Source organism: Xyrauchen texanus, chromosome 11 (assembly GCF_025860055.1).
Source record: "Xyrauchen texanus isolate HMW12.3.18 chromosome 11, RBS_HiC_50CHRs, whole genome shotgun sequence".
Taxonomy (NCBI): domain Eukaryota; kingdom Metazoa; phylum Chordata; class Actinopteri; order Cypriniformes; family Catostomidae; genus Xyrauchen; species Xyrauchen texanus.
This window is the reverse complement of record NC_068286.1, coordinates 33,485,469-33,510,089: the sequence shown is the minus strand read 5'-3', so window position 1 is coordinate 33,510,089 and position 24,621 is coordinate 33,485,469. Positions and strand designations below refer to the sequence as shown.

At 40.3% G+C, this 24,621-nt stretch overlaps 1 protein-coding gene across 1 annotated transcript in view; it reads right to left on the bottom strand.

Moving 5' to 3' along the window:
- Positions 1-24,091, bottom strand: part of LOC127651349 (receptor tyrosine-protein kinase erbB-4-like) — a 213,951-nt gene extending 189,860 nt beyond the window's left edge. Inside the window, exon 1 of the mRNA XM_052137124.1 lies at positions 23,896-24,091. Coding sequence (XP_051993084.1) covers positions 23,896-24,091 — 196 coding nt within the window. The remainder of the gene's footprint in view (positions 1-23,895) is intronic.
- Between the last annotated feature and the right edge of the window lie 530 nt (positions 24,092-24,621).

Sequence of the window (24,621 nt, the reverse complement as noted above, 5' to 3'; positions counted from 1 at the left end):
TGAAGAGACAAGGGATTTCTGACCCTCACCCTTCTATATATATATATATATATATATTCAGATAATTAAAATGCATTACATTCTTGTGGCAGAAGAGTTAATCATTAATAAGACAATACAAAAAGCGGCATTAGAGTACAATGTATTGTTTACTACCATATTATTGAACATAAGCCAATCATTGGCATACAGTTCACAGCAATCCATTTCGCAAGTGAATTTGTCAATCAGTTCGAGATTTATTATGAGGGCTTGTTAAAGGACCCGTCAATTTCAGACATGCTTGTATAGCGTCTAGGGTGTGTTGCTTCATAAACATAAATTTTTTAGGTCACTGTGTCAAGTTAAATATTGCGATTAATTGCGTACAGTTTTTTAACGCATTTTTTAATACAATTAATCGGACTGAATTAACGCGTTAAATCGACAGCCATATATATATTAAGGCTGTCGATTTAACGCGTTAATTCAGTCCGATTAATTGTATTAAAAAGAATGTGTTAAAAAAATTTACGGAATATATATATTGTGGTGTTGTCAAAAGTACTGGTAATTCAGTGCCAAGTCGATACTAAAATAAAAAAGATGTAATGATATCAGTGTTTCTACAGTACCCCTAGTACAGAGCAGCGACTCCATCCGGTACCGGTGCACAGTATGACTCACACGACTGCTTTAAAATGCTCAATTTGAGCACGTGCTCTGTTACTCCTTACACCGAAATGTACAATTAATCAAATTCAAATTGTGACATGTCCTACATGTTAAACCTTTATTAAAGGCTGCAATCTTTTAGTGTGGAAGACATGCTTTGAATGAATGTATAAATCCGACCGCTCATCCACTGGAAACTCCACAGACATTGATAATCATTCCCGACATTATGTATCAGATGACAGAGCAGACCATTGATCTACTGTGAATCATGCAGCACATGTAAACTATATATGTAAACATTTAAATCACAGCATTTACACTTTAATCTCAACTTTATTTATAAAGCATTTAAAAAAAAACATAGTTGACCAAAGTGCTTCACACTAATAGAATTTAAAACTTAACATTTAAAAAAGACCATAAACACAAACACCAGTAATCTAAAACACAAAATACAAACACCTTAAAACTGTGGCCATTGAATCAGACAAATTAAATGTTGGACAGTGTAAAGAGATGATATTTCAGTCTGCCCCTGGTACCATACACCTAACTTTTACCTTAGTAGCTATAAATACAGATCTCACAAGACCTTTAGAAAACACGGTTTACCATTACGATATAAATGGGTGCTTGGATTTGGCACCACACCAACATCATTAAATAAGAAGACTTTCTCCAGTGTGTGTAGTGTTTCATAATAATAAAACATTATGAGATTCAAGCCTTGACCTGGATGAAATCACCTTAACAGTGAATCAATAAATACTGTCCTGAGTGAATGAGTGGCAGAGCTCCAAACTGCTTCACACTAAGTTTTCTGAAATATGGTTATTGCAGCACGAGGCAATAATGAACTCAATGGACTGAGAGTAATGACTCTTTTTAACTACCACTCATTGACAGACATTAAAACTTTGACACTGCCTTCATTTCTATTACCACAAGTTTAGCACATTAGAGCGAGAGAGCAAAACATGCAAAAGTTGAGAATCAAAATCAGACTTCTGCTTATTAGTTAATACTTTTGTCTAGCGACATCCCTTGAAAAGTCTGAAAATAATTGTATTATTTAATAAACTTTTGGAAATATAGACATTTATAACTAATATATACTAACTGGGTGAACTGGCTTCATTTAGTTTCACTAAAGTTATGATGAAACGTACGGAGATTTTTGTTCCGCCTTGGTGTTTGTTTGATATTTGTCCTGTTCGCGAACATCCCTGAAATTCTTGAACTAGGAAAACTCAGCTAGTCAAAGAGCGTTGATGATTGGTTAAAACAAATTGTTGTTGTAGTTCGGATGTGAGGTTCTACAGAATATAGGTTTATTTCCTCCTAATTAACACATTTTTAAATGGCGCCATACGTAGTATACGGTAATTGCAAGCTTTGTCCAGCTAGGGTGCTTAATTTCATTTAGATGAAAAACGTTTGTACTGTATAAAATAGGCTTTAATGATAAACATTAACTTTTATGCAAACAAAATAGCACACAGTAGAAGATTAAAAGATCCTACATTACACTACATAATTATAAAACCTGTTTGTTGAGCTGGAATCTGTTTGTTTTTTGTTTTCCACATGTGTTTTCCTTGCCAAGCGGCTGGTGTGATTAGAGTTTCCATGGTAGCGTGCATTTGTGCCATCGCATGGTAATTACCCTCACCTGTTTTCAATTCCCTCTCCCTTTATATTCTCGCTCATGAGTCACATTAGTTGCCATATTGTTCAGTGTTTTTCTGTCAATGCAGTCTTGCCTCTCTCTCTGCCTCTGCTCTAAACTAGTTTTGTTCCTGGTTTGGATTATTACCTGTTGGACATTCCTGTTTATAGACTATGTGGATTACAACTTCTCACTCACCATCTGCCATTCCTCTCATCATCATCCTCAGCCCAGGTGTCTTCAAGTTGCCATCACTTCTCAAAGTCCACACCAGAGATTTTATTCAGCAGTCTGTGCCAGTTCCATCATTTACTGCCAAATTGTTTCTGTATTCTCTGTTCCTTCAATAAATACTGAACTTTCATTTCCCCTGCATTTGAGGCCTAATCCGCTTCAACACACCCTAACAAACAATCTGGCTAGTCATGTCCAGATATTGTCCACTATTGTTCATCCCTCTTCCTCTCCAGCAGGTTCTTCCTCGTGGGGAAGAAAGACAGTTCCTTGCATCCCTGTATAGACTATCAGGGGTTGAATGACATCACTGTCAAGAATAGCTATACCTTACCTACGACTCTTGCAGGGAGCATCCGTCTTTACAAAGCAGGACCTCTGCAGTGCTTACCACCTTGTCCAGATCAGGTTGTGAAAAATCATAAAGACTTTTAACCAGACATAACACAAAAACTGCTTTTCAGCGCAACCAAACATTGACGCACACACACACAGCTCTGTGTGCATCTTTCTCTCGAACTAGCTTCTCCGGCTCCTCCTTATCCCCCTCCCGGCTGATTGGGGTAACTCAGTGCCAGGTGTCCATACTTATGGCCCGGCCATATGCCGCCCTCCTCGTCACATCACCATTCCCACAAATTGCCCTAGGGGTCTGCTGTTTGTTTCTGAATCGGTACAAATGCAAGTCCTGCGTTGGGGCAGTCTTCCAACCTAGCCTGTCATCCAGGATCTACCAAGACCCAAGCGTTAATCAAGCAATTATTTTGATGACCATCACTGGCGCGGGACACTTGTCATTTCATTTCAGCCTGTCCAGTTTGTGTTAGCAATAAGACTTCCAGTCGACCCCCGGCAGGCCTTCTCCATCTGCTGTCAGTCCCTTCAAGGCCCTGGTCCCATAATACCATGGACTTTGTCACTAGTTTACCCCATCCAATGGCAATACAGTCATCTTTACTGTTGTGGACTGGTCCTCATTGACTAGTTCCATCAACTTCGTGGTGGACCTTCTTGGGATGCTAGGAGGAAGCATTGTACTATGGAACGCCCTCATGAATCTGAGATATCACAAATCTGAAATATCAGATAGGAATATCCAGCATCCACAAGGATATCTTCCACTGTGGCATGACCTGAAGCATGTTGCATCAGCAGAAAGGGAGACCTGAGTTTGTATTCTGCATTAAAACCAGAAAGTAATCACATTTGTGTAATCAGTGACGAGAGTGATTCAGAGGTTGAATTTTTCCCTCTAACATAACATTTTTACTCCACTGTTGGTTAGGTTTAATTTTGGGGTTTGGGTCGGGGAGTACAGTTTTTAAAACGTGAATTCCTCTACACTGTATTATTGCCTGCACAGCTGAAAATAAATCACTCCACAACTTGCTTTTGGTGCCCCTCTATGGACATTTCACCCACAAAACAGACACTCATACGTGCCTAGACAATTCAAGCAACTTGTGTTAATCAAGTTTTGTGGTTAGACAAAAAAATCATAGGACTTCATTCAGTGCTCTAAGTGTGTAATTCTCCCACAGTTTTTATTCATTAAAAATAATGGTGGAAGCAGCATTGATTTAAATAGATTGGAAATTGCTGTGCAAAACAGTATTTAAAAAAATATATATATAATCTGCACACAGCAATTTTACACAAGAACAATTATAATACAATGAAAATACAATTAAATAAAATTTTGCCCTATAGGTGAAGTATTTGCAATGAGCTAATGAGATATCTAAGAACAGTCACCTTACAGAAGTATCCTAAATCAAACAAGATATCCCCATTGGGGGTATAAATAAATAAATAATGAGATCTCTTTAATATCTCAGTTGAAGAAAAAACATATTCTCTTGAGAAAAACATCTATAACCTCTATAAGCTCAACATTAAACTCTGCTCAGATTTGCTAAGATTTGCTAGCTCTGCAATCACAAGACAAAAATACAAAAAAAACAAAAAAAAACATGAGCGTTTCTCATCAAATCTTAATTCCATCATCCATGACCAATTTAACTGGATTTATCTGTCCACATAAATACAAATAGTCTTACTGTATACTAATAATCATCTAATTTTTGGCACCACTCTATGGATATATCATCTGGAAACTGAAGCTCACACTTGCCCATACGTTCAACAACATTTCAGCCACTGGGGGCAGTGATTCCATATTCGGTATGCACAGACCGATTTCAGCAGCAAAACTTCAAAACTTGTCCTTCTATCACTTAATTCACAGTGTGATCAATCTGAATGAGAGTAAAAAGTGGAGAAGGACAAATCCTGTTTCATAACCAAATGTCTGACAGTCTTAGAACATTCTACAGATTTTAGCTATTAATAAATCAGCATTTAGTGTTTCACTATGTATAATACAATTATACATACAATAGTTCATGATTTCCCGAGATGTGGACTGCATGAATTTGCACTTTCTCTTAGCATCAAGAAGTGTGACCGGTTGTTTAATGCACCCAAATGGTTAATATTCTATGTGATGTTTCTTGAATCTGCCATTCTGCTCAATGCCACATCTGCTCCACAGCTCAGTGAGCTGCTTATACACTCAGGAGCATGCCTCTCATTAGGTGAAAGCAGGAGGCAGGTAGATTAAAATTCATTAGTGTATGCTGCAGTAATTTCGACACATTCACAAAGCCCAAGAAAGTTTCATACTACCATCAGAACAGATCCAGATTCAACTCTGGGCCTGTGCCATTTACCAGCCTGCTACAACAGCCTTACCAGCTGAAGGCCAAACCCGAGAGGATTAACTCATGTGAAGTTAGCTGAAAGGTGAAAGATGCCATCTGAGTCAGTGAACAGTTTGACCTATGGAACTATGAAATAAATTATGTAGGTGAATGGATGATGTTTAAAGCCTGTAATTGAAAATGTTATTGACTTTATTTATCACTTTAAAGAGTTTTAAAGGTGAAGTAATTTAGAGGTGTAATTTTTCAGTGTTCAAATACTTTCTCATTTCTCACTTTAATATAAAGTAGGTTTATTCCCCACAAATTGTAAACATTGTGGCTCTGTAGCTATATCATAACATTGCTCTGTTTGTTTGAACATCCCAACCAGCACAATATAGCTACATTGGCTTAACCAATAGTCCTTTTTGAGCCAATGTTGCTCACAAAAAATATGAAAGTGAAAAACTGCTTTTATGTTTTGCTCTGGAATTATATGTATTCTTTCTGTTTCTTTGAAATAAATGACACTTGGTTTTATATTTTAATGCAAAAGCATTCATGGTTTTTTTTTTTTTTCAACTTCTGGCACTTTTAGGAACTCTAGAATTTGTTTCTCTACTTTCAATGTTAGACATTGCATCACAGGAGATGTACAGGTGAAACTCGAAAAATTAGAATATCGTGCAAAAGTTCATTAATTTCAGTAATTCAACTTAAAAGGTGAAACTAATATATTATATAGACTCATTACAAGTAAAGTAAGATATTTCAAGCCTTTATTTGATATAATTTTGATGATTATGGCTTACAGCTTATGAAAACCCCAAATTCAGAATCTCAGAAAATTAGAATATTGTGAAACGGTTCAGTATTGTAGGATCAAAATGTCACACTCTAATCAGCTAAACACCTGCAAAGGGTTCCTGAGCCTTTAAATGGTCTCTCAGTCTGGTTCAGTTGAATTCACAATCATGGGGAAGACTGCTGACCTGACAGTTGTGCAGAAAACCATCACTGACACCCTCCACAAGGAGGGAAAGCCTCAAAAGGTAATTGCAAAAGAAGTTGGATGTTCTCAAAGTGCTGTATCAAAGCACATTAATAGTAAGTTAAGTGGAAGGGAAAAGTGTGGAAGAAAAAGGTGCACAAGCAGCAGGGATGACCGTAGCCGGAGAGGATTGTCAGGAAAAGGCCATTCAAATGTGTGGGGGTGCTTCACAAGGAGTGGACTGAGGCTGGAGTTACTGCATCAAGAGCCACCACACACAGACGGGTCCTGGACATGGGCTTCAAATGTCAAACGTCTTACCTGGGCTAAAGAAAAAAACAACTGGTCTGTTGCTCAGTGGTCCAAAGTCCTCTTTTCTGATGAGAGCAAATTTTGCATCTCATTTGGAAACCAAGGTCCCAGAGTCTGAAGGAAGAATGGAGAGGCACACAATCCAAGATGCTTGAAGTCCAGTGTGAAGTTTCCACAGTCTGCGTTGGTTTGGGGAGCCATGTCATCAGCTGGTGTTGGTCCACTGTGCTTTATTAAGTCCAGAGTCAACGCAGCCGTCTACCGGGACATTTTAGAGCACTTCATGCTTCCTTCAGCAGACAAGCTTTATGGAGATGCTGACTTCATTTTCCAGCAGGATTTGGCACCTGCCCACACTGCCAAAAGTACCAAAACCTGGTTCAATGACCATGGTATTACTGTGCTTGATTGGCCAGCAAACTCGCTTGACCTGAACCCCATAGAGAATCTATGGGGCATTGCCAAGGAAAGATGAGAGACATGAGACCAAACAATGCAGAAGAGCTGAAGGCCGCTATTGAAGCATCTTGGTCTTCCATAACACCTCAGCAGTGCCACAGGCTGATAGCATCCATGCCATGCCGCATTGAGGCAGTAATTAATGCAAAAGGGGCCCAAACCAAGTACTGAGTACATATGCATGATTATACTTTTCAGAGGGCCGACATTTCTGTATTTAAAATCCTTTTTTTTATTGATTTCATGTAATATTCTAATTTTCTGAGATTCTGAATTTGGGGTTTTCATAAGCTGTAAGCCATAATCATCAAAATTATATCAAATAAAGGCTTGAAATATCTTACTTTGCTTGTAATGAGTCTATATAATATATTAGTTTCACCTTTTAAGTTGAATTACTGAAATTAATGAACTTTTGCACGATATTCTAATTTTTCGAGTTTCACCTGTATGTCATTTGTTTAATTTTTTTATTAATTTCATGAAAATTCCCAACACATCACAAATTCTGTGTTGTGTTTAATATAATTATATGGTGGAAATTACTGGTATTGAAATTCAATTGTTGTTTTTATAAGACTAATTACATAGTTAACTTTGTATTCCTCCTTAACAGACTGCCTGTTACCTCATAAATATATTTTGACTTGCCCCTCCTTTTCTTAAAATATTTATAAATAATACATTCTGGGTGACAGTGGGGCACTTACAATGGAAGTGAATTTTTTTTAACGTTAAAAGACATAAACAATATGCATGTTAACGTGGTTTTAGTGTGATAATGACAATGACTTTGTAATGTCATCAAGCCCTAAAACCTTAAAATGAATGTAAAAATTATAATGTAAACAACTTTACAGCTCAAATCATACATGAGTTTTAACAGAATAATTAATGTAAGTGCTTTTATAAAATTATAAGCTTCACATTTCTGAATTGAAACCCAAAAAAATATTGGCCACATTCACTGTTCTCTGCCCTGTGTTTCTCCCCTGGCATCTGTTCCCGGACTACACTTCCCATAATTCCCTGCTTTCATCTCTGCCAGCTGTCCATCATTGTCCTCACCTGTGTGTTATTTAGTCATTATCCTTTGTGTATTTAAAGCCCTGTTGTTTGTATCAATGGTTGTCAGTTGTGGCCTTCTCCCCCCGCCGCGAGGCCCCACCTCCAAGTACGTCACACGTGATTGCCTTTGTGATCCCCTTAGTGCCAAATAAAGGCTTGAAATATCTTACTTTGCTTGTAATGAGTCTATATAATATATTAGTTTCACCTTTTAAGTTGAATTACTGAAATTAATGAACTTTTGCACGATATTCTAATTTTTCGAGTTTCACCTGTATGTCATTTGTTTAATTTTTTTATTAATTTCATGAAAATTCCCAACACATCACAAATTCTGTGTTGTGTTTAATATAATTATATGGTGGAAATTACTGGTATTGAAATTCAATTGTTGTTTTTATAAGACTAATTACATAGTTAACTTTGTATTCCTCCTTAACAGACTGCCTGTTACCTCATAAATATATTTTGACTTGCCCTCCTTTTCTTAAAATATTTATAAATAATACATTCTGGGTGACAGTGGGGCACTTACAATGGAAGTGAATTTTTTTTAACGTTAAAAGACATAAACAATATGCATGTTAACGTGGTTTTAGTGTGATAATGACAATGACTTTGTAATGTCATCAAGCCCTAAAACCATAAAATGATTGTAAAAATTATAATGTAAACAACTTTACAGCTCAAATCATACATGAGTTTTAACAGAATAATTAATGTAAGTGCTTTTATAAAATTATAAGCTTCACATTTCTGAATTGAAACCCAAAAAAATATTGGCCACATTCACTGTTCTCTGCCCTGTGTTTCTCCCCTGGCATCTGTTCCCGGACTACACTTCCCATAATTCCCTGCTTTCATCTCTGCCAGCTGTCCTTCATTGTCCTCACCTGTGTGTTATTTAGTCATTATCCTTTGTGTATTTAAAGCCCTGTTGTTTGTATCAATGGTTGTCAGTTGTGGCCTTCTCCCCCCGCCGCGAGGCCCCACCTCCAAGTACGTCACACGTGATTGCCTTTGTGATCCCCTTAGTGCCCCTTGCCTGGAGCTTGGACGTGTGGCTTACGCTTTCGAAAGCCGTCGCGGTGGCTGGGCAGAACAATCTGACTCGGTTACGAGATTCAGTTTACCAGGCGCCTGCACCTTTTCAGTGGCGTCTCCGTTACGTCTTTGCAGGGTGAAAACATTCCACCCTGCGTGCAGAGATCGCAACCTTTCTGTGCAAGGATGTGATAGAGCCTGTCCCTCCAGCCAAGATGGAGAAGGGTGTCTACAGCACTTACTCCATCATACCCAAGAAAGGCAGTGGGTTGTGGCCAATGTTGGACCTGCGAGTTCTGAACCGGGCCTTGCACAGACTCCCCACAGTTCAAGATGCTGATGCAGAAATGTACTCTGACCTGCTTTCAGCATCAAGATTGGTTCGCGGCGGTAGACCTGAAGGATCCGTACATTCACGTCTCAATATACCATGGCACAGACCCTTTCTACGGTTCGCTTTCGATGGCCAGGGTATTAGTCCTCTGCTTTAGTCTGTTCCTCTCCCCTCACGTCTTCATGAAAGTTGCAGAGGCAGCTCATGCCCCATTAAGGGAAGTGGGTATTCACATACTCAACTACCTCGACGACAGGCTAATCTTAGCAAACTCTCGACAGTGGCTCTGTGCCCACAGGGACCTGGTGCTCACGTACCTCAGCCGTTTAGGGCTTCGGGTTAACTGGGAAAAGCGCAAGCTCTCCCCAGTTCAAAGCATCTCCTTTCTCGGCATGGAGTTAGACTCAGTCTCAATGAAAGTGCGCCTCACGAGCAAGCATGCGCAGTCAGTGCTGAACTGCATGATTTCATTCAGACCGGGCACATAGGTTCCACTGAAATAATTTCAGAGGCTCCTGGAGCATATGGCATCTTCAGCGATGGTCACGCCACTCTGGTTGCTACATATGAGACCGCTTCAGCACTGGCCTCAGACCCGAGTCCCGAGATTAGCATGGTGCCACGGCACATACCGTGTGACTCTCATCCTTTCATGCCATCACTTATTCAGACCTCTGTTTTCTTCGGACAGGTGTCCCCCAACAGCAGGTGTCCAGATGCATCGTAATTACTACAGACACCTCCCAGTTGGGCTGGGGCGCCATGTGCAATGTGCACGCAGCCACTGGCTCCTGGATGGGGCCCTGGTCAGCACGCCACTCATATCCCGGGCAACCTAAACACCACAGCAGATGCGCTGTCACATCAGGTAACGCTCAGCGGAGAGTCGAAACTCTACCCTCAGGTGGTCTAGCAGATTTGAGCTCGGTTCAGCAGAGCACAGGTAGATCTATTTGCCTCCTGAGATTCTGCCCACTCTGGTAATCTCTGACAAAAGCCCCTCTCGGCAAGACAGCTGGCACACAGCTGGCCCTGGGGGCTGCGCTTTCCTCAGTGAGCCTACTTGCACAAGTCCAGTGCCAGGTCAGGGAGGCCGAGGAACAAGTCATTATTGTGGCCCCCACTGGCCCACTTGGACTTGGCTTTCGGATCTCACGCTCCACGCGACAGCACCTGAATTCCCCCGAGGAAGGTCCTTCCTTCTCAGGAACGGGGAACCCTCTGGCATCTGCTCCCAGACCTCTGGAACCTTCACGTCTGGCCCTATGACGGGATATGGAAGATCTAAACAGTCTACCACCAGCTGTCATATACACAATCACTCAAGTCAGAGCTCCCTCTACCAGGCAGCTTTATGTCCTAAAGTGGCGCTTCTTCACAAATTGGCGTTCTTCCAGATCTGAAGACCCACAGAGCTGTGCAGTCGGGTCAGTGATTTCATTTCTGCAGGCGATGCTGGAGGGGTGGCTGTCCCCCTCCACCTTGAAGGTTTATGTAGCCACCATTGCGACTCAACACAATGCAGTGGACAGTAAGTTGTTAGAGAAGCACGACCTGATCATCAGGTTCCTTAGTTCCCTAGGTCATGCCTGTTTCCCTCATTGGATCTCTCCATTGTCCTCTTGAGCCTTCGGAGAGCCCTGTTTAAGCCGCTAGACTCAGTCGAACTAAAGGCCCTCTCCTAGAAGACAGCCCTCCTGATCGCGTTCACCTCCATCAAGAGGGTTGGAGACCTGCAAGTGCTCTCTGTCAGCGACAATTGCCTTGAGTTCAGTCCAGGAGACTATCACGTCATCCTGAGACCCCGACCGGGCTACGTGCCCAAGGTTCCTACGACCTCATTCAGGGATCAGGTAGTGAACCTGCAAGCGCTGCCCCAGGAGGAAGCAGACCCAGCCCAAGCGTTGCTGTGTATGGTATGTGCTTTGCACACATATTTGGATTGCATACAGAGCTTTAGACACTCTGAACAGTCTGATGCAACTGATATTTTTGCATGCAACAGCTTGCTTGCACCTGTATCAGAAGTCCACATAACACATTCAGTGTTGTGCCGTTTTTAAATAGGGACCCCTTGTGTCACTACATCGACACAACGTTGAGTGATTGACAGAAGGGGAATGTCTTTATTACTGTCATAACTTCCGTTCCCTGATGGAGGGAACGAGACGTTGTTTCCCTCTTGCCAAAACACTGTACTAAGACGCTGAAAGGGCCGGGACCTTACTCTTGGCTCCTAAGCTCAAAACCTGTATGAACAGATGCACGATTCCCTCCTTTTAAACCCGTATGTCCAGGGGCATGCAAATTCTGTTTGCCAATTCTCATTGGCATTTTTCTCAAAGATAAGAGGTAACCGAGGCTCTCAAGAGAGACCCACAGTATCACTACATCGACACAACATCTCGTTCCCTCCATCAGTGAACAGAGGTTATGACAGTAACTGAGAAGTTAACTTTTTTGAGTGAGGTACCGCTTTTTTATTGTATGGTTACATCATTTTACATGCAATACAGTAGGGTTACATTTAGTACCCTACTGTATTGCAATACTTTATAAATGTGATTACATTCAGGGTTGGAGAGTAATGGAATACATGTAACAGGAATACGTATTTAAAATACAAAATATAAGTAACTGTATTCCACTACATTTACAATTTAAATTATTGGTAATTAGAATACAGATACATTAAAAAATATTTTGATTACTGAAGAGATTACTTTGCATTTTATTGTCATTTGTTTCACTTAATATTAAGTGCTTTCAGATGGAAACATTTACACATATAAATGATGCTATCTAAAGTGCATTTGAACAGTGGTGAAACACTTTTTTATGATGTGTTACCTTCATACGAGCAGACAGAGAAGTACGTTTGGAGAAGAAGAAATATAAATAAACCTTGTGTAAATTGTCATATATACGCTAAGCTAAAATGCTGTTTCTAGCCATTTTACATGCACATGTTACCAGGCACGATCATATTTTTTTATCAAGAAAATTCATGTTAGATCATAATTCCTTTTTTTCTAGTAAGACCTTTGCAAAAAAAAGGAATTTTCTTTTCAAGAAAAAAAAAATCATATTCTTGATGATCATTTTTGTATTGTTTTCAAGTAAAAATATCTAAAAATCCTTAAAACAAGATCAATTTGATTTATCATGTTTTAGAAACAACACTGCATTAGATATTTAGGTTTTTCAGAGAATGTATTTTTAACATGTGTATTTTGTCTTACTGTACTGGTAGAGTTTTTATAGTCAAAACAATTAAAAAAATCGACCAGTGCTGAAGAAGTAATCCAAATTATTTAGAATAAGTTAATGACCTTGAGTAATCCAACGGAATATGTTACAAATTACGTCTTACAGTATATATTCTGTAATATGTAGTGGAATACATTTAAAAAGTAACCCTCCCAACCCTGATTACTTTACATGTGAAGGCTGTTTAGTCAGATATAGCCTTGTGTCTAATGAATAATGCAAACAATAGTTTCTTATATGTCATAACTGAGAACTTCCACAAAAAAAAGAAATTATGCTGTTATGCTGTTATCTTATTAAACTCCAACCCCTACATTAGAGAATTATATTTGTACCTTGAAAAGCAATACAAAAAATCTTATAAAGATAAAAATCTTAAGTCTTATAAATTATGTGAAGTCAGCATGTCAGAATAATTGCATTGGGCATTATGACACCCAGAGATGGGTTGTGAATTGAGAGTGCTCACATATGCCCCATGGATGGGTGGAATACAATGAGTGGGGCTTTCGTGTGTGTGTGTTGACAGATGATTAAATCCCAAGTGCTTTGTGAGAAAATCAGGGGATATCACAGATCCACATTAACCTTGGTCACTAAACTCCCTATTGTAAAGCCACCCAGATTTGGAGTACTTAGTGCTTAAGGGTGCAGTGTGTCAAGGAGAGGAAGGTCATACTTCCCATTCCAAGCCCTAATGTTGTCTTTCCTCTTTGTTTCACGAAACATATTGTCCTATTTAAATCATGGTTAGGTTCAGGGTTTGGGTAAGGGTTTAAACTTTAGAAAATTGCAATAGCATTGTTAATTGGTTAGTTTATTTTTCTCTATGGGAGTTAAAGTTGTATTTTATAGACTTTTTTGTTCGAGCCAACTCGTACGATATTTACTGCACAATTTCAGGTATCATTCATGGCTGTAGCAGAAATGGTGCAAGATGACTTTGGTTCCAAAGTTTAACTTAATAGTGAGCACCACTATAACACATGTGTACCATTGTGTATAATTGATCTTCATAATTTTGATATTGCAGCAAATAGTTGAGCGCTGCAGTGGGCCAAATAATTATTATGACACAGATGTGGTTATGCATGCACACACACACATGCACAAAGAAACACATGGCCCTCATGGGGGAAGACTAGAATAATGAGAAAACACCTCTGGCAGCTTAATTACAGCACACATCTGTCAACATCACATATGGAGCAGGTGCCTTCACCTGAGACAGTTGTTTTCAGTGCTTCTAATATTAAAGAAAAAACAGAGAGAGAGAATGTCCCTTTGGAAAACTTCACTTTTTGATTTTGTGTTTTGCAAACTATGAGTTAATTGAGATGTATCAAAGTGGACAGAAGTCCTCAACTGGGACAGTGCTCTCTAACTTCTAGGCATTTTCTTAGAGAGTAAACACTGCTACTCTCTCCAGATCTCACTCTCAGTATGCTTCTCAAAAATAAAATAAAAAATTCTCAAGATACACTGACTTCACATTTAATTTTCCAATTAAATGTGAATTTCTTCATTACATTTTATATTATCAGCATATTTGAATAAAGAAATTAACAGAACAATTTGCTTGTGTTTGCATGAACATTGACACGTACAATATTAATGTACCGGCACCATTTCAAATGTTAATCATTTTGATTTTGAACCACCAGAGACGTACAAATTCTTATGAATCTTTATTGAATCCATGAATATTGAATTCATGGAATTAATCTGCTGATTTTATTGTATTTATAATAATTGAGATTAATGAAATGTTTAAGGCCATCATATTCATTTAATTCAATTGACACTTTAACCTCATTTGAAATTATAACGGGTTCATTCTGTTCTGTATGATTTCATGTGCCATATTCCATTAGTTTCAAAAGGATTATATAACTTTATACAAGCAATTATCATTAATTCGTGAGAATAGCTATGAATAATAATGAGATAAGGGAAGGCTGAGCTATTTAAGTATGATTTGAGAATGCTCCAAAAAACACTGTGTGAAAATTAAACCTTTTGGAAATGTGACGTTTTGTACAAAGGAGTTAACATGGTCAATGTCACAAATGTACTTGCGTTTGAATAATGACCAAGAAATAGTGCATAATCTTGAAGGGATAGTTCATCAAAAACATCTCTCATGATTTACTCACCCTCCTGGCATCCCAGATGTGTATGACTTTCTTTCTTCAGCAGAACACATATGAAGATTTTTAGATGAATATCTCAGCTGTAGGCCCTCACAAGGCAAGTGGGTGAGTGGGTGCCAAAAGTTTGAAGCTTCAATATCCAAATAAAGGGAGCATAACATTAATCCATATGACTCAATTCATGGTTTCTGACATGGTAGGATAGGTGTGGGTGAGAGAAACAGATCAGTATATTTAAGTCATTTTTTGTTAAATTCTCCTCTCTGCCCTGTAGGGTGCGATATGTGCAAAGAATGTGAATCACCAAAAACAGAAGAATTAAATATGAATCTTTTTCTCACCCTCAGCTATCATATCACTTCAGAAGATATGGATTTAACCACCAGAGTTGTCTGGAGTACTTTTATTTTGCCCTTATGTGGATTTTGGAGCTTCAAAATTTTGGCACCCATTCACTTGCATTGTATGGACATACAGAGCTGAGAAATCATTGTTTGTGTTCTGTTGAAGAAAGAAAGCTATACACATCTTGGATGGCATGAACACATCTTTTTAAGATTTTGGGGGCTGTGAATTACTATTCACACACGTTGGTTAAAATATACCCAAGGAAATAAGATCTTCAGTTTACCTAGTAAATTTAGGTAGATTTACTTAATAATTAACAGTTACAATGTATTTAATTAGAAGCAGTAATTTTACTTTGATATAATTACAGAACATGTCCTCTGATAATTAAATTATAAACTTACACATAGAAAAGCCTCATTAATTCTATTAAAATAAATTGAATTCTCTTACACATGCGTACATGCAATTCACGATGAGAGACTCGGTGAGAGAAATAACGGACAGCCAGCAGGATCGACAGAACATTTTTCTGTGTAGGTACTAAAGACATGACTATTTAACATTTTTATAAAAAAAAAATATATATATATATATATTTTAATTCATGTTTATTATGTTATGGATTTCTGAAAAAAAAAAAAAAAAAATATATATATATATATATATATATATATATATATATATATATATATATATATATATATATATTTTCATGCATTCTACTAATGTTGGTCCTGTTGTTAAAAAAATCACATAAAGTTGCCATCATCTCACTGAGGCTTAGGTATGTGTTTTATATCAACACAGCCGCCCCTCATAATACTAAAAATACCATAAGTAATAACAAATAATAGTAATAATACTATAAGATGACGTAATCGTAAGAAATCGTATGAGTTGGCTCGCACAAAATATCGTACTGACTTGCAGGTGAGCTCTTTAGACTTGGGCAAACACGTAGCAACCACAGAGAACATCCTGGCAACTGTAAAAATGTGGTAAACACCCACATTTGATTTCATTGGTCTCTATGAGACACTAACTGAGAAATTAAAAATACCTTATTTGTCATTTTGCTTTCCTTTAAATGGAGACACACTGATACAATATCAACTTTAAACACTACTGTTTATCTGAATTCAAATTCATTACCAAGTCTTTTGTCCTTTGACATTTCATAGTCACTCTAGTCTGTTTAAATTTAAGAGCCATCTCTTTTACTCATTTAGTGAAGTGATTTCTCTTTCATAAAACATGTGTTCGGGGGAAAGGTATCAATTTGAGTGACACTGACAGAATCCTCTATACTTAAAGGGATAGTCACCCAAAATGAAAATACTTTAAATATTTGTTATTTTTGTATTTAATCCCTGGTAGTTGTTTTTGTTAGTGACTTAGTAGCAAATGACTGCTGATTCGAATATAATTACTCAACTCAACTCATCTTTATTTATAGGCTATAGCACTTTTTAAACATTTACATTATTCAAAGTGCTTCACAATTTTAATGATGAAAATATTTTGATGGATATATGATGTGTTTTTTTTATGTTAATACTAAACTCAGCAAAAAAAGAAACGTCCTCTCGCATTCAACTGCTTTTATTTTCTACAAACTTAACATGTGTAAATATTTGTATGAACATAAAATGATTCAACAACAATGACATAAACTGAAAAAGTTTCACAAACATGTGACTAACAGAAATGTGTCCCTGAACAAAGGAGGGGTCAAAATTATCAGTCAGTATCTGGTGAGGTCATAAGCTGCATTTAGTACTGCTGTGCATCTCCTCCTCATGGACTGCACCACATTTTCCAGTACTTGCTGTGAGATGTTACCCCACTCTTCCACCAAAACACTTGCAATTTCCCATACTTTTCTGGGGGGTATGGCCCTAGCCCTCACCCTCCTATCCAACAGGTCCCAGACAAGCTCCATGGGATTGAGATCCAGGCTCTTCGCTGGCCATGGTAGAACACCGACATTCCTGTCTTGCAGTAAAACACGCACAGAACGAGCAGTATGGCTGGTGGCATTGTCATGCAAGAGGGTCATGTCAGGATGAGCCTGCAAGAAGGGTACCACATGAGGGAGGAGTATGTCTTCCCTGTAATGCACAGTGTTGAGATTGTCTGCATTGATAACAAGCTCAGTCCAATGATGCTGTGACAAACTGCCCCAGACCCTGCTCCAGAGTACAGGCCTCAGTGCAACGCCCATTCCTTCGACGATAAAGCGCCGATGAGTCCGACCATCACACCTGGTGGTGGTGGCGTAGTGGCTAAAGCACAGGGCTGTTAATCAGAATGTCGCTGGTTCTAACACCACGGCCACCACCATAGTGTCCTTGAGCAAGGCACTTAACTCCAGGTTGCTCCGGGGGGATTGTCCCTGTAATAATTGCACTGTAAGTCGATTTGGTCTGCCAAATGCATAAATGTAAATGTAAATGTAAATGTAAAACTTCATGGTTACTGTTGTAACCTCCGTTTCCTGTTGGAAAGAACAAGATGTTGTGTCGATTGTAGTGACACAAGGGGTCTATTCTGAGAGCGTACCTCTGAACTTGAGAAAAGGCCAATGTCAAGTATAAAGTGGAGCAGGCGAGCATCTGTGAGTCAGGTTTTTAAACTGAGGAGCCGAGAATAAGGTTACGGCGCATTACGGTGTTAGGAAAGCTGCACGCAACAGCAAGCTGTTGCATGCTAGAAGCAGCTGGGTTGGCTGCATGTAACCCTCCCCAACACCCCCAATAAATGGTGTCATATACCGCTCTTAGGTTCCCAGTACCCGTACGGAAACAGGTGACATAACTTTCATGGGAGCCGGCCAGCCGCGGCCTTTTCTCTCTCTATGTTTCTCGTCATAGAGTTAAAAAGCGGTTGGGGCTATCTTAACGCAGCACCAGTGCAAGAATGCTCACTGGGACATATGCATACTTGCGCAGCCCCCGGGGCCAGCTGTGTGCCAGTGCGTCTGTGCCGAGAGGGATCTCCATTAGGGAGTACCAGAGCGGGCAGTGGGAGATGTTTTGGGAGGCAAAGAGATCTATTTGTGCCCTGGCGAAGCGGTCCCAGATCAGCTGGACCACCTGGGGGTGGAGCATCAACTCTCCACTGAGTGAGACCTGTCACGACAGCGCGTCCGCCATCATGTTGCGGTCACCTGGGATGTGAGTGGCGTGCAGCGACCTGAGTCACGGCTTACTCCAAAGGAGTCCTAAGGACTCCAAATAAATGGTGATTTACGTACGCTACCGTGGCGGTGCTGTCTGAACTAATCAAGACGTGCTTGCCCCGAATCAGCAGGAGAAACCTCCGCAGGGCAAGGAGTACAACCAACAACTCGAGGCAGTTGATGTGCCGACGCAGGCAGGGCCCCGTCCAGGAGCAAGCGGCTGGGTGCCTGTAGCACACTGCGCCCCAACCCAGTAAAGAGGCATCTGTGGTGACCACGACACATCTGGACACATGCTGTAGGGAATGTGTGAACCGTTTGAGAGGAACCGCTGTGCCTGGCTTGAAGCGAGTGAGGCACGTGAGCACTGACTTGCGTGCGCTCAGTTGTGAGGTGCGCTGACATTGAGACGTGGTTTGCAACTGCGAGGACGATCAACTATCCTTCCTGTCTCCCTGTAGCACTGTCTTAGGTGTCTCACAGTACAGATAATGCAATTTATTGCCCTGGCCACATCTGCAGTCCTCATGCTTCCATGCAGTTCACGCAGATGAGCAGGGACCCTGGGCATCTTTCTTTCTGTGTTTTTAAGAGTCAGTAGAAAGGTCTCTTTAGTGTAAAAGTTTTTATTACTGTGACCTTAATTACCTACCGTCTGTAAGCTGTTAGTGTCTTAATGACCGTTCCACAGGTGCATGTTCATTAATTGATTATGGTTCATTGAACAAGCATGGAAAACATTGTTTAAACCCTTTACAATAAAGATCTGTAAAGTGATTTGTATTTTTACAAAACTATCTTTAAAATACATTGTGCAAAATACAAATACATTTTGCTTAGTTTATTTAACTCAATATGGTCCAAAATCTTCAAGCTCCACAAAGGACATTAAGGCAACATAAAAGTAATCAAGTTGACTCACGTGTTTTAGTCCATGCTAAACAGAAGTGACACGATCACTTTGGGTGCGAAGAAACCAAAATTGAATTCATTATTCTCTATAAATCTCCAAGTCTCCTTTAAGCATTCATGAGAAAGTTCATTCACACACTTCCTCATGCTTGATGCATGCACAGCGCACTGTACACAAACCAGACACAGGTCTGCTGTTATTTTATTTTGAAAATGCAGATGCAAGCTGAAATGAAAATCACATTTTAAGTTTTTTGGGAGTACTTTTAAAATGTACCATGGATGCCAAAATTTATACTTAAGAAGGATTTAAATTTGAGTCAGTATCTCAGCTAAAGTGATAACATGCTCAGAAAACATTGAGACATACAGTATGGATTACCTTTATGCGGCCTTTATGTCCTTTTTGAAGCTTGAAAGCTTTAGACCCCATTGACTTACATTGTATGGTCAAAAACACTTCATATATCCTCCAAATATCTGTTTGTGTTCTGCAGAAGAAAGAAAGTCATATGAGTTTGAGATTTCATGAGGGTGAGCAAATGATGAGCGAATTATATTTTTTGGGGGGAATTATCACTTTAAAGAGGCACTTAAAGTCAACATGTCAAATTTGACCAAATTTGCAGTGCATTCAGAATAAATGTCACTTAATATACCCCATTGGTTGAACCTATGTAGCTTCAGTATGTCTTGCTAATTGGCATACACAAACAAACAGAGTTTTGATGGTGCCACAGATCCAAAGACTTTACACATTTTGGTGAATTAAACCTACATATAAAAGTAGACTAACTTATCTAGTTGTCTCTGCATGTTAAGCTAGGATGGGATAGTATTTTAACATCCAAAAATCACATACTGCAACTTTAAAATAGATATATATCTCACATTGTTTATATGAACATTGCTAAAGCCTTAAAGTTACAAATGTTGCCACCTTGTGCCTGGTCCTTTCGTTTCTAATGCGAAGTCTTTGAAAACCTGAGGTATTTGCTGATTTCAAAAGAAGAAATCCAGTCATGTAAAAAATAAATTTGTGACACTAAGTACTAAATGGCTGTACAGATGCGAGAAAGGTAAAACAGTTCTTTGGGCTAAAATTGTGAAAAGTGTCATCTAACCTCCTCCAGTTCGCCCACTCAAACCTGTCAGCCAAGTGTCCCGTTTAAAGGGGCAGCCATTCTCGATCACCTCATGTCTGTTTTCCACCATATCTCTCCCATTTTTAAAGATGAATGAGAACATGGGGGTGGCTTTCAAAAGAAATGTTCTCTTCACACGTCAAAGGTATGTAACAGCTCACTTAAACACTTCTTTTTCCTTTCACACTCTCCTCCAACGCTTTTACTTATTTCTATGTTACGCATATTTGATGCTACTCCCTGCCAAAAAGTCAAGGATGTAAAACATTTAGCTGGAGGTAACGATGATTAATCTCATTATTTCCATATCTGCAAAGCAGAACAGTATTTATATTTCTCAAACTTTCTAGTATTAAATGTCAGCAATTATTTCAGCACAAACCTCTGAATGCACAGACATAATTCAAACTTTGTTCTAATATTCGGTGTGCAATTGAATGTATATATAATTATATATAGATTGATAAAATGGTCAACATTAAAAATTAAACCGACACTTTGACGAAATTGTAATATTTGCATACTAAATTATTGTGCATGCAATTTGAGCTATATGTGAGTCATAAATTTTGTCCTTTTCCATACATTTTTGTAACTAATTCAGCTGTCACTCATTATACTTTTTAATGAAATCTCTTTTATTACATCTACACTGTAAAACAAAGTCTGTAATTGTAACGGTAAAATACTGTAAAATGCTTCAGTAAAAAAAAAAAAAACATAAATTGTTTAATGAGCAGTTATCATAAAATATACATATTTTTTCTTTTTTTTTATAAAATAAAAGAAAAAAAATCAGAAAAAGCTTTATTGCCAAGTACGTTTTTTACGCATACAAGGAAATTGTTTTGGTGTTGTAGGCGCGTGTCACACAATCTCTAAATATATGAAACAAGAATTAAAATATAAGCAATATAAATATAAATAAAAATATGTCCACACAGTATAAATTAAAAGTAAGAATAAAATAAAAGAGAGCAGAGTAGTACAGTGGAATGTAGAGCCAGAGGTGGAGTGTGGAGAGTGTCAGGGTGGGTACCGGGCCTTGTTGATAAGGCAAGTGGCGGATGGGAAGAAACTGTTCTTGTGGCATGACGTTTTTGTCCTGATGGACCTCAGCCTTCTGCCAGAGGGGAGTAACTCAAAGAGATTGTGGCCAGGGTGGGAGAGATCAGCCACAATCTTTCCAGCACGCTTCAGGGTCCTGGAGGTGTACAGGTCCTGGAGTGGTGGCAGATTGCAGCCAATCACCTTCTCTGCAGACCGGATGACATTCTGCAGTCTGCCCTTGTCCTTGGCAGTAGTAGCAGCATACCAGATAGTGATGGAGGATGTGAGGATGGACTCGATGATGGCTGTGTAGAAGTGCACCATCACTGACTTTGGCAGGTTGAATTTCTTCAGCTGCCGCCGGAAGTACATTCTCTGTTGTGCTTTCTTGATGAGGGCGCTGATGTTCAGCTCCCACGTGAGGTCCTGGGAGATGATAGTTCCCAGGAAGCGGAAAGACTCCACAGTGTCAATTGTGGAGTCGCAGAGGGTGATGGGGGCAGGTACGGCTGAGTTCTTCCTGAATTTCACAACCATCCCCACTGTCTTTAGAGCGTTGAGCTCAAGGTTGTTTTGGTTGCACCAGGTCACCAGGTGGTCAACCTCCCACCTGTAGGCGGACTCGTCACCATCAGAGATGAGTCCGATGAGGGAGGTGTCGTCCGCAAACTTCAGAAGCTTGACGGACTGGTGACTGGAGGTGCAGCTGTTAGTGTACAGGGAGAAGAGCAGAGGAGAAAGAACGCAGCCCTGGGGGGATCCAGTGCAAATGGTCTGTGAGTCGGAGACGTGTTTCCCCAGCCTCACATGCTGCTTCCTGTCAGACAGGAAGTCAGTGATCCACCTGCAGGTATAGTCAGGCACACTTAGCTGGAAGAGCTTCTCCTGGAGCAGAGCCGGGATGATGGTGTTAAAGGCAGAGCTGAAATCCACAAACAGGATCCTGGCGTAGGTTCCTGCAGAGTCCAGGTGCTGGAGGATGTAGTGGAGGGCCAAGTTGACTGCATAGTCTACAGACCTGTTGGCTATGTATGCAAACCACAGGGGGTCCAGGAGGGGGTCAGTGATGTCTTTGTGGTGAGAAAGCACAAGGCGCTCAAAGGACTTCATCACCACAGAGGTCAGGGCGACGGGTCTCAAGTCGTTAAGTTCTGTGGTCCTTGACTTCTTGGCAACAAGGATTATAGTTGAAGACTTGAAGCAGGCTGGCACGTGACATTCTCCAGTGAAGTGTTGAAAATGTCTGTGAACAATGGAGACAGCTGATCAGCGCAGTGCTTCAAGCTGGATGGGGAGACAGCATCTGGTAGAGCAGCTTTCCTGGGGTTCTGTCTCCTGAAGAGTTTGTTGACGTCCCTCTCATGGATGGAAAGAGTCATCACTGAGGTGGGTGGGGGGTGGAGGGGGGTTCCTTTAAGGTGGACATTGGTGGGGGTTCCCAGGCCCCTGCTGAGTTGGGGGAGGTGGAGGTGATGCACTGTGGCTGGAGCTGTTGGGAGGTGTCGTGGGGGATGGTTTCAGGACTGCCCCTTTGGCTTTCCTTTGAAAGATAGTAGAACTCGTTCAGGTCGTTGGCTAGGCATTGGTCGTTGATGGCCTGGGGGCTTTAGGCTTGTAGACGGTGATCTGCCTAAGCCCTTTCCAGACAGATGCAGAGTTGTTGGCTGAGAGCTGGTGTTGGAGCTTCTCAGAGTACCGTCGTTTAGCCTCTTTCACCGCCTTGCTAAACGTGTACTTCGTCTCTTTAAATCTGTCTTTGTCCCTACTCCTGAAGGCCTCTTCCTTATCAAACCTTAACCTTCTGAGTTTGGCTGTAAACCAGGGTTTGTCATTGTTGTAACTCACCCTGGTGTGTGATGGAATACAGCAGTCCTCGCAGAAGCTGATATATGACGTCACAGCCTCTGTGTACTCATCCCAGTCAGTAGTGTCAAAACATGTCTGGAGATCCTCCACAGCCTCACTGGTCCACTTCCTTGATGTCCTCACTACAGGTTTGCAGAGCTTTAGTTTCTGCCTGTATGCAGGAATCAGGTGGACCATGACGTGGTCAGATTTTCCCAGTGCAGCATGAGGGACAGCATGATAAACATTCCTGACTGTGGTGTAACAGTGATCCAGAATGTTCTCCTCTCTGGTTGGGCATTTAATAAACTGTCTGAATTTAGGGACATCATGTGTGAGGTTTCCTTTGTTAAAGTCACCAAGGACAATAACTAAAGAGTCCGTTTTGGTCCGCTCCACACACAGTATCTGGTCGGCGAGCATGCGCTGTGCAACCTGCACATTGGCCAGCGGTGGAATTTAAACTCCGACCAGCATGAATGAAGCAAACTCACGGGGTGAATAAAAAGGCTTACAGTTTATGGAGAAAGATTCCAGGTCAGGAGAACAGTGCTGCTGGATCACTGTCACATCATTGCACCAACTGCTGTTGATGAAAAAACGGATTCCTCCACCTTTAGGTTTGCCGGAAAGTTCTGTGTCTCTGTCTGCTCTGTAAATTGGAAGCCTGCCAGCTGCAGCGCAGAGCCTGGTATTAATCCACAAAGCCATGTGTCCGTGAAGCACAAAACAGTAGATGAAGAAAAGTCCCTGTTTTTCCCCAACAGCAGTTGTAGTTCCTCCAGTTTTTTGGCAGTGAACGCACGTTAGAGAGAAATATTCCCGGTAACGGTGTGCATAATCCTCGCTGGCGAAGACGCACAAGCGCACCAGCCCGTTTCCCTCTCCTTCGGCGTTTCACTGCATGAGCAAAGGTGAGTGCACCTTTGACCAGAATGTCCAAAATGTCCAGTGTAGGGAGAAGAAAAGTAGGAAATAAGTCCTCTGGAGTTGTACCACTTATGTTCATGAGCTCATCTCTGGTGAAAGAGCTCCCGGTTCCGACGGAAAAAAAAGAGTTAAAACACAAAACAAAACAACGCACACACACACACCGAGGCGGCCGTCTGTGGTGCCATCTTGTGATGGTACAGAAGCTCAAAGATGCCTTACATTATTATTATTTTTCTGTCTCGTTTTCTCGTGATCTCGGCATAACAAAAAGTTGTTTTCTCGTGATCATGACTTAATTTTCATCGTGA